The 11,278-nt window shown below is 36.1% G+C and overlaps 1 protein-coding gene across 2 annotated transcripts; it reads left to right on the forward strand.

Moving 5' to 3' along the window:
* The first annotated feature begins 1,428 nt into the window (after nucleotides 1-1,428).
* LOC141633548 (pentatricopeptide repeat-containing protein At4g18975, chloroplastic-like) lies at nucleotides 1,429-10,860 on the forward strand. Of its 2 annotated transcripts, none has more exons than XM_074446002.1 (7): nucleotides 1,429-1,697; nucleotides 6,056-6,166; nucleotides 6,283-6,408; nucleotides 6,508-6,651; nucleotides 7,297-7,509; nucleotides 9,418-9,628; nucleotides 10,415-10,860. In XM_074446002.1, the coding sequence occupies exons 1-7, from the start codon at nucleotides 1,548-1,550 to the stop codon at nucleotides 10,480-10,482; spliced, it is 1,023 nt and encodes a 340-aa protein (XP_074302103.1). In that variant the 5' UTR covers nucleotides 1,429-1,547; the 3' UTR covers nucleotides 10,483-10,860. The 2 variants fall into 2 exon arrangements, with proteins under 2 accessions (XP_074302103.1, XP_074302102.1); XM_074446001.1 differs by having other exon boundaries at nucleotides 1,430-1,697; nucleotides 6,053-6,166.
* The last annotated feature ends 418 nt before the right edge of the window (nucleotides 10,861-11,278 follow it).

Raw genomic sequence — 11,278 nt, forward strand, 5'->3', positions numbered from 1 at the left:
CAACATATAAAATTTAAAGATAATATATTGTAAAAAAATTGTGGCGATAAAATTAAGAGGCATACATAATTCAAGTAACAATATGCGTTAGCAAATAGCAACCTAGTATATATCCAAAAACAAAGTCTGTTTGCAAAGCAAGTGACCATACAAATACGCCACGCCAACTACAAAGAAACCACCAACGCATTATACTATTGATTAAACTAACAAAAGTAAGTTATTTTGATTAGTGAAAATAACAATATCCATATAAACACAAGTTTTACTTTTCCTAAATAACTGTATGATATTAAAATTAAGTAAAATTTCTGATAAAGAAAATTTTTTTTGAAAGGAAATCATTAATGACCTAAATAATTATTAACTTAATAAAAAATTAATTATAAATATTAATTTCGGATATCCACAGGATGGTTAAGCGGGTGAGAGACGATAATCCATATCTCACCCTAAATTCACCCATATCCATATCCTACCCTAAATTCGAAAAAAATTCGTTATCCATATCCCACCCATTTAATTTCGGGTGAATGGATATCCACATGGTAAGGGTGGAATTGCCATCCCTACTTGGGAGAGTTGACTGATAATCTCACTCTAACTAAAAATGTAACTAAAACCTGAAAAGATAGCTGAAAATTGAAAAACTGCAGGTATCTGCCACGTGTCTAACTGCTGACGGAATAACCGTCAGTAACATGAAAACACTGACGGAATAACCGTCAGTATAATAAAAAGCAGACGGAATAACCGTCACTGTTTTCCTAGATATAATGACGGTTTACCGTCGCCGTGATCCGTCGATGATTGGAATATCGTGAAATTAAATTCCGAGACACGTTTTTAGTGACGAAATAAGCTGACTCTGTTTCCTGACGGAATTTCCGTAAGGAAATTAAAATATCGACGGAAAAGCCGTCAGTATGGCTTTAATTTTTCCGTCGGTTTCCCTCATTTTCGTTGTAATGAATCTACCCTAGTCTTGACAGAGTCTTAACAAAGTTTTAAGTTGAGCCTTAAAAATCTAAGACTCAATTTAAGACTTTGGGTGAGTTTTGACTCCACCTTAAAGAAAAATTATTCAATGGGTGGGCAACATGTGTACTTTCTTTTTGTTAAAAAAAAGAGAAGTAGAGTATGAGTTGAGTCTGACGTATAATGTATAAAATCTGAGGTGAGTCTGAGATGAGTCTGAACAATAAAGAAATAATAAAAGTTACTGGAAAGCTGATGTGGCAGACTCTTAAGACTTGGGAGAGTTGACTGATAATCTACCCTAACTAAAAATGTAACTGAAACCTGAAAAGGTAGCTGAAAATTGAAAAACTAACTGAAAATCTTAATAGGTAAATGATAAGGTAGTTGAAAATTAGGAGCTAAAAGATTGCTGATTATATAAAAAAATATTTGGACCTCAAATGCTACGCATTTCATTCCGGAAACAAACAATCAACCTCGCAATTAGTATCATCTCTTTCATCAAAACCTCCATTGACGGATCTTCTACAATAATAATAATAATAATAATAATAATAATAATAATAATGTCGTGGTTGCGTACGGCGGTAAACAAGGCTGTAGAAGTCGGTAACAAGAACAATATCACTCGTACCGTCAAAAATTACGCCGATTCTGTCGTTCTTCAAGCTGGTCAAGCCGTTGCCGAAGGCGCTAAACTTCTCCAAGATCGCATTGTTAGTCTTTCTCTTTGATTATTCATTTTAAAATTTGATTCGATTTTCATAAAATTTGTAGCTGTTTGAGTATACTTCATCAATTTAATCGTAATATTCTTGTTGTTATTGTTAATTTTTACGACTTAGCTGTTTGCGATGAGTATTTAAGGTGCTAATGGTTCTAATTGTGGAGCATTTTTGTTTAGTGTTTTTCAATGAGTTTCTTGGTTTTTACCTTTTTCGGAGGGATGCTGATTTATGCCTATTTGCGGTATATTATTGGTGATTTGTAGTGTTAAATGCGAAAGCGGGGCGTTTTTCTTCCTGTATGAGTAATACGGAGTACTCTTTTTTTGCTTTAGATTGATTAGGAATAATGGTGGGGTAACTCTTTAACTCACCATTTTTTGGTCTTGAGTATTTGTGGAGGAATAGTGTCGGCTTTTGGGTTGATATATTTGCAAATGCATGTAGTTTGTGCATAAGTTAGCTATGCTCCATAACGATGTTTAGGGTAGTTTGGCTAAGTAGCTTTTGTCTAAGGAAGGATTTTATTGTTCAGAAGATGAAAACATGTAATAGTGGCTCTATTTCTGTGAATAAGAGAGCGCTAAGATGTATCTAGAGCGCTTCGTGTTCGCTTTTCCTGTCATCTTGTCTATGGCTACGTGGATAAGATTGGATTAGGCTTGCTAAACTCCCATATACACTCCTATTCTAGCTCATTTAACAGGGGGAATGGAATGGGCCACTCCCACCCAGGCTTATCGGATTCTCTCCGGTACCTTGCGAATTGCGACTCATTTAGAGCGAATTCTATCCTGCTGAAATACATAAAAACACATCCTTTAAGAGCGAATCACGAATTTGTAAAGGCGTATTCATAGCGAATCCGGTAACCTTGCTCCCGCCCACTGCGAATGTATGCTGTGATTTGCATTACAGATTTTAGATAAAAAAACATACAAGCGTATAACATTGTACCCGACTTGTCAGAGATTGGATCAGATGTTTTCTACTTGCAATAGAGAATAATGCTTGCTGGATTATCTGTTGCTGATATTTTCCATTAGTAGCCCCAACAAAAGGTTTTCTCTTTGCATTGATGAAATATATGCTCTCTCATCTTCCAACCAAGGTTAGAAATCATTTTTTGAAGTGCTGCGCTGGAATATAAGGAATTTAATGCCTCATTTCCTGTCCACTGCTTTTTTTTTTTTTTTTTTTTTTATTGTGAAGCCATAGGCTGCAAGGTCTACTGGAAACAATTTCTGATTTTTTTTGTTTCTTCCAAAATCAGTAAACCATCTGTATTCTTCTAAATTGTGGGACTTTATGAGGCGCAGAGTTGATGTCTAGGATTAGCTTTGGATTTGAGTTGATGACTGAAAGGTTCATGGTTGATATATAGGCTTACCGAATTTGCTCCAACACCTACGAACCGCGAATCAGTTCGGCCCAATTTGCTATGAATTCACTAAAAACGAGCGAATCGAAATACTTTGTTAAAACTATGGAATGCGAAGAAAAGAGTGAAGTATATGCAAGATACTTGCAATTATTTTAAAACCAAAGGACAATATTTTGACGTTTTCGTCCAAGAAATACTCATTTTGATAAGAAGTAAGGAGTAAAGTATACTCTAAGGACCCAAAGTATACAATAATGTAGCTTTAAGGACCCGAAGTACAAAAGTTAATCGTTAAGGATTCAAAGTATCAAAATCTAATTGTTACGGACACGAGAACAAACTTACATCAATTCAGTACCCTTGTTTCAAACCATTAAAAAATAAAAATAAAAAATAAATAAAGTCAAATACTCCAACGTGTTTCTTCATTACTAGTTTCATCAATGGTTAAAAGAATCATTAGTATCTTTAGATCAAAACTCTTTTTGCATCAACAAGTTTCTTCCTCTTGTTTGTCCCATATTTTCTTTATCCTCTCTGGTTTTACTTCAAAGTTCTGATGTGCCCCAAAACTGTCAAAAGATTAACCTGTAACATTTGTTAACAAGAGTTAAGAGTTTTTTTTTACCTTGATAAAAATGAATGCAATGTATATAGCTTAATGTAACACAAAACCACATAAATTTGGGTATAAACTGACATACACGTACCATGTTAATGCTGGTTTCTCCGGTTGCGAACAAAATCCTAATGAACAAATGAACAAATATACAAAACATATAAATTAGTGAGTGTAAAATTTACACATTTAACATGAAATGAGACTAGAAATTAACTTACTTGCAATCTTTGGCTAGTGATACACATTCTACCATCTAACTCCCGCAAAAGAAGCTGTCAAATTGTTTGATTGAATTGAGCTTTCGGAAAGCATATCAGGTACGGTACCTTGGTAATTGGTCATGGATTGCAAAGTTTGTTGGCCTTCATGATCGGTGTAGTACGCCACTCTCCTCGGCCGCATCATCTATTTCATTATATATTAGTAACAATAAAAGAGAATGATGAAGAATTGTTAAATAAAATATACTTACATTGGCGGATGAAATCTTAGTTTGAGGAGGCGCAAGGCGCACCGAGGCGATGAGGCGCAAGGCGAAGGCGCACGCCTTTTGAACGCGAGGCGCTTCTTTTTTGTATGTGCCTCTAAACTAGTTCTACACACTAAGTATCACTAAAACACATTAATTCACATCAAAAATATATTAAAAGAAAGAAAATATCAAGTTCCACATCACATATCATTCATTAAATTAGCCGTTAAACACTTGGACTTAAGATATTCAAATATAAAAAGAACATAATGCAAAAATAGAAAGGCAAACAATTCTAGAAGTCGTCATCAGCATCATCATTGTCATCATCTATAATGCCTATCTCAAAATCATCTCCTTCTTCTGATGTTGCCCCAATATCTTCTTCTTCCTCCTCATCGTCATTAATGTTACGACCATGCTTTGAACCACTAGCAACTCTTTTCCCTTTATCATTTCTTGATGAACCAGATGCATCATTTTGCCTTAATCTTGACGATCTAGTAAAATAGCTAGACTCTTCAACCCCTGAAGCTCTAGCTACCGTACTCCAAGTCAAATTATCATCATCAAAGACCAACTCATCAGAGTCTTCTTCTTCTTCCATTCTCCCAACCAACCACTCATTACTATCATCAATTTGAGTCAGCAAAATGGGATCGATGGAGATTTGATGATTGTTGTATTGTTTCTGTTGTATTGTTTTATGTGAACAATAACTGACCCCGGTTTAAATGTTTTGAAAACTGTGGTGATCCATTCGGGGATGGTGAGAAGTTATTGAGCGACGTTTAGCAAATGTTTTAAGACGTTTAGCAAGCCAACGATCGGGCTTGAAATCTAGTTCTTTTAGTAGATAGAGAACTGTTGTATTTTTAGAAGTATTTTTTGAACTCCACCTCTTTTAAGAGGTTAAGGAAAGGTCAATTAACTTTTTTTTTTTTTTCATAAATAACGTAAAGGTAAATCTTCTGTACGTCAAATCCATGCAAATTGTAATCATTCGTATTCTCAATATATTTAAAAACATAGACTCCGTACATACCTATAGTGTAAACTACAAAAAGATTAGGCCCATTATAAGTTGTAGGCGGAAAATTTGGAGATTTTCCTATTCTTTCAGTAGACAGAGAATGTCAAAATAATACTAACAAAATATTATTATTAATTAAAAGAAATATTTATAAATTTACAATTTTAAAGATTTTTGTTGGATAAGTTTGGTCTATGGTCCATTCGGCTTGATTCAGGGCCATACTAAAGACGAAACTAACATAGATAGGTGGACCGTGGAATTGGACCAAAGAGACTTGTTAAAACTAACCCAAACGAATGACCCGACCTGGAAAACCTTGCCCGAACCCGATTCGACCCTCCAATTGAAGACCCGAGCTTGACCTGAAATAACCCAACCCGACCCGAAATTGAGCCGACCCAAACTGATCCGGTAGACGCGTTTGCCAGGTCTTGGACCAAATAACTCGGTCTGGTCGTGTCTTTGGACGAAGCACCGAAAGAAGAGCCCTAAACTAGATGTGATGTAAAAGTGTCGTTGTATTCTGATAACTTGAGTGAAGGGGTCTTATTTTTACTTGGTATTTGCTAGTATACTAAGGGTCCTTGGTAGGTATGAAATGAAAGAGAGAGAAAGGCAAAGGGAAAGGGAAGGTCGCAAAAGCATAGAAATTAGAAAGCCGTCACGAAGGCTGAGTGAGAAGACCACTTAGCAACTACACAGTAGTATCTAATGTTGAAATCAACTGCAGTATTCCTCGTATAACATATTTAGGCTTGTTTGTTTATTATTTTTTATTTAATTTGGTATTTTGTAAATTTAGTCACAAGAAGTTGTTTTTGTTGTTTGTCAGAAGACTCAGACTTGGCGAATTCAAATCGGTGTGATTGGATGTCAACCCCACAGATATTGGTTCACTACTACTGCTACTACTACCCCGTACCCGCTTACACCAACACCAACTCAGGTATTTGTTATGATTTCTTTATGTCATGTTCGAAATGGAGGTAATTGTTACCGAAGTAATGGACAACATAGTATAGATATGCTAATCCAATTTCATTCTTCATTCTTCCTGTGTAGTCCAACAATATAAAGGATCGAAAGTGGGTGCAACCTAGTAACGCCGCAATAATAAGAAATGAAATACCCAAACCTGTTGGTCACAATCTTTCCAGAAAAGAGAAGACTACCCTTCTCATCAAAACTGTATGTTTTATATTCTTTCATCAAAGTCAGTATGTTTTCGCAGTATGACATTATTAATGTGACACATCTATGCTATATTGAAATTGACGTTAATGACAGCTTTTAGAGCCGGGAGATAGCAAAGATGCTATCTATGGTGCGCTAGACACTTATGTCGCATGGGAACAGAATTTTCCAATTGCCGCCCTTAAGCATGTTTTGCTTACTCTACAGAGGGAGCAACAATGGCATAGAGTTGTGCAGGTATTGTTTCGTTTCTCACTCTTGTATTCCTGATTCTATACTCACATTTGTTAGGAAAGAAAGCATGTGTTAAGGGTAAGGGTTACTACTAAGTTGTGGAGGTAGTTAGTTTGAGATTGTTTCTTACTTCCTTGATTCTACTTTTTTTGTATGTATAATATATTTTTCCTTATCTGACAATCATATCTGGTAGCAGAGCCTTACATGAGCCTTCCACTTTAATTTTTGAACTATAACATGCATTATCTTTGCATCCGGTGCTCTTAAGGCTGTTCCTTTTCCCTTCATTTTGTTATTTCTGGCTAAATGAAGGATGAGGTATCTCTTCTTTCATCTGGCGTTTTTGTTTCACATCATTAATATGGAGGATCTTTGTGCTAAGGAGCCAACTTTCAAAGTATTACTTCCATTGTACTCCAAAGTCAAAAAATTGTGAATCTTTGGCTTAAATGCTTAATATTTAAACCAGAGCTTTTGACTGTGGTTCATCCGAAAAGTCGAAAACCTTTCTGGGTAAAGTCGTTGACACATTGCCTTAGGTGTAATCATTGAGGCACAACATAATGTTGCTTGTGTATGTTGTTGTTGTTGATGCATGCCATTGGTTTGACACACATCTCACGAGGCCGGTTTCTGGTTTTGAAGGTTATAAAATGGATGTTAAGCAAAGGTCAAGGCAACACCATGGGAACATACCAACAGCTTATACTGGCTTTAGACAAGGATCACAGAGCCGATGAAGCTCATAATTTTTGGATGAAAAAGATGGGTAATGATCTGCATTCAGTACCATGGCAAGCTTGCCATCTCATGATTTCTGTTTATTTGCGAAACGCTATGTTGGACCATATTGTCAAGGTAATTTCCCTCCTTCCACACCATTTCATTAAGCTGCCGGTTTAGTTAATTTTCCCTGCTGATCTGTTTTCATTCATTTTCGTTATTTAGTATTGGCCATGTCTAGTTTCCATTTCCATGGGAGCCAAATAATCACTATTCTTTGGTTCAAATTACTATAGAATGAAGCAAAAAGGTTCACTACATTGGTTGCGTTTCTATTTGTTGTGATGTAAGAGGCATTCGATGCTAGTCTAAATACAATTTTCTCATGGGTCATTTAGTAACAATTTCTCTTTGTTGTTAAACACAAGAGTAAGGCTGCATATGTTCGACCTCCCTTGATCTTGTCATTTCTCTTTGTTATGTAATATAAATGTTGGAATCTACTAAGTTCAGGTGGTTGTTGTTGTAGTGTGTTTATTGTCTTCATAGACTATCAATTTCATTTTTGGGCTGATTGCAGCATGTTTATGTTGATTCTCCATGTCTGTATTCTTCATTGTTTTCCTTATATAGTAGATCTTCTCACTAGTCACTAGTACGCTCTCTCCTTTCCCTAATTCATTAACTTTTGTGTCACCTCATACAAGTTGAAAAGATAGCTAATTCTATCGATGGGTTTGAGTCTTTGAAATTATAAATGGGCAAAGAAGTTAACTATGATCATCACCTACGGATAAGAAATGTCTTCTTTCCATCTTTAGAAGAGTTCATTTGGCCCATCTAATACTTCACAAAGGGGAGATAAGGGAGTTAGTGAAAATAGGAACCTTTATTCACTTTCTGAATTCTGCCTGATAACCCGCTTGAAGGGCGCCAGGACTCTGCAATGTTATGAACAAGTTCCAATGCATGAGTTACTAGGGACTCATTCTGACTGTAGGGGGTGGGGGTGGGGGGCTGGCAGAAACCACACTTCTCTGGAAACTCCATCTGTTGCTGTTGCAAACATCCAAAAGTTTTGTTAAAATCTCTCTTTTTTTTTTTTTTCACGAGTAAAATTATCTTTGAATGAAAGTATGAAACTGAAGATTGTTTGTAATTCCATCACATTTATTCTTATGGTCACCAGCATGTGTTATGTCCATAATATAATGTTTTCTGTTGTTGTGAGATTATCACGTTTCATATAACTATATTTACTAATTTCCATCGTCCCAAGACCAATGATCATTATTACAATTTGTTTGTCCATATTGATTGATGACTTGTTATAGTAGGTTACTGCAATTATAATCTAGCTATATCACCATTTATCAATAACATCAATTGGGAAGGGGCAGACGAGAGTACAATTTCACCTGGGGTGAAGATGGGTATCAAGGGTTGGCTAGTTCCACTCATTTAATGAAAACTTGACCTCAATGAAACTGTCAATCGTTTTGGGATGAAGAGACTGATGCTTAGCTTTGAGTTTTGAAGAGTTTGACTATCTTTGACTTGAAGTTTAGTTTTAGAGTTACGTCCATCTTTGGAGCCAATGATTAAGAACTTTAGTGCCTGGAATATTGTGGACTGAATCAAAATGTCTCTACGAACCCTTTGTCCATCCTTTAATGAAGTAGCCATGGTCGTCCAGTCGTCCCATTTTCAATTAACAGGGTCACTTGGAAATAATCTCTTCGCTGTTACAAGTGAAAAACCCTGTACATCCAACCCCTCTTACCCCACTATTTGTGGGAGCTTCTCCAGGCATTGGGGTAATGATGTCAAAGTTTACTTATTATGGTTTGTCCTTTTTTGTATGTATTTCTTTTATTCTTCTTTTCTTTCCCTTCCATTTCCAATGCTGGTTTTCCGTGGAAAGATTATGCAAGTTTGAGTTTCGACTTTTGAAAACATGGGCTTGAGTAGATCCTATATTTCCCATTAGGTTTATCATTCTTATATGATGCTTGTTTAACATTCCTAATCTCTACTTTGCAGCTTTTTAAACGCCTTGAGGCTTTTGGTCGTAAGCCCCCTGATAAGTCAATAGTGCAAAAGGTTGTAGATGCATATGATTTGCTGGACTTGAAAGAAGACAAAGAAAGGTTGTTGGAAAAGTATGATGCTCTATTGAAACGAAAAACAAAAGAAAGTGACAACTCTGACAAGAAACCCAAGAAAGTGACATCCAGAATGCATACACTATCAGGTAATGGCTCTTGTCCTTGGAGAATAACTGTTTAGTGATACTTTGTTTGTCGGAAAAGTTGATATTGCCATGCACAAGGACTCGTATATATCTGTCCCATGATAATATTAGTGTGCCTTTATTGCCAAGGGTAATGGTATAATGGTATGTGGTCTGCAGTCTGCACCACATAAGTATTAGTATAGCCACAATAATGTGCCCTACTCTCTAGGACTGTCCATAATTCGGCCGAGGCTAGGACAGGACGGTTCAAACCGACCCGGATCTACCTCATCTCGGTCCGGTCTTTCGATTTGGAATTTGTTGAGGTTTGCTCTCCGGTCTGTAGTGGTCCAAAAACTCAAAATAGTTTCTCTCCAGTTGTGGTTTTGTCGCAATGTTGCCAAATATTTTCCTTTCTCTTTTCCTTGTTTAAGCCCATGTTGACGCACCACAAGAGTAAAAGTGCATTTACCGGTGGCAATTTTTCTTTGCCCAAATCTTGTCATGAGATTGTTGACCATATGACTATATGAGAATATAAATGAGGTAGTTATAAGTTAAATGAGATAGTCTCACATTATATTAACATGAGACCGTCTTACGACAGAGTAAGTGTAAAAGATTTGTTAATTTATGGTTCATGAGTTAGAATTAGATTTAAATGAAGAATGGTGTCATTCTTTCATCTTTTTCTTGTCAAAATTATTGAGTATTTGTTCATTGGTTTTTGGAGTTGTATTTCAAAAGAAAATAAATAAAAGGAGGTAAAACTAATGCTCCATACAAAACATAATTCTTGAGCAGGGAGGAAGAGAAGTGTTATAAAAGCCCTGGAACGGAAGCATGGGACAAGCACTCAGCAAAATGCATGATATTGATGCTTGAGGTGTCAGATACCGCCTTATGCAAGTTTTCGTGCACTCTGAAGTTTTGTATCATCCATGTGCAGAACTATTGGACAATAAAACATGAATGCTGGGCTCGTGTGAGGAATTGGCACGAAGATCAAATATTTTTCATATCTCCTTCCCTAGTCACTTGAACCATTCTCAGCCCTGGGATTTGTCGTGCATGAAGTCTGATCATTCTCAACCTTAGAGCGATTAGTAGGGACATAGGGTCTATCATATTGGCTCAATATGGGAACGCCAAAGTTTGGTCAACTATGGGTCAGATTGTGTCAGTTTGAGTTATTTGTCATGTGGGGCTGTGCTCTTGTTTAAGTGAGGTCATGGTTTGAATTTGGGTCATTTGGGTCCTCATTTTTGTTCTGATTCTTCTTGACGTCGACAAATTACTAAATAACTTCGATAATATTAAATAGATTTCCTAATTTGCCCCTCTTTAACCCAAACATTTCAAGTAAACAATCGACAAACAACTTAATAGACAAATCGAAACTAACAACTAATATCGAATAAGAAAAATTGAAGACCTTCAATTTGATCTTTGGGATCGGAAAATGTTAAATGACCGAAAATGAATTGTTTTTTCTAAAATCAAAACAACGAATCACCAAGTGAAACAACATTAAAATTTAAACAAACATAAAATGAATCTTACTTCTATTAAAGCAAGAGCAAATAAACAACAATGGTTAAGCCACGTCACAAATACAAGCAACAATTGCGTTAGGAGAAAAAGTGTCACATGATGTCATAGTGACAT

The sequence above is a fragment of the Silene latifolia genome, chromosome Y (genome assembly GCF_048544455.1).
Source record: "Silene latifolia isolate original U9 population chromosome Y, ASM4854445v1, whole genome shotgun sequence".
NCBI lineage: Eukaryota > Viridiplantae > Streptophyta > Magnoliopsida > Caryophyllales > Caryophyllaceae > Silene > Silene latifolia.

Bases quoted from the DNA above. Each gene is read 5' to 3' on its own strand.
- LOC141633548 (XM_074446001.1), top strand. From the start codon at position 1,548: ATGTCGTGGTTGCGTACGGCGGTAAACAAGGCTGTAGAAGTCGGTAAC. The intron at 6,409-6,507 runs GTATGTTTTATA...CGTTAATGACAG, and splicing joins CTACCCTTCTCATCAAAACT to CTTTTAGAGCCGGGAGATAG. The intron at 9,629-10,414 runs GTAATGGCTCTT...ATTCTTGAGCAG, and splicing joins CAGAATGCATACACTATCAG to GGAGGAAGAGAAGTGTTATA.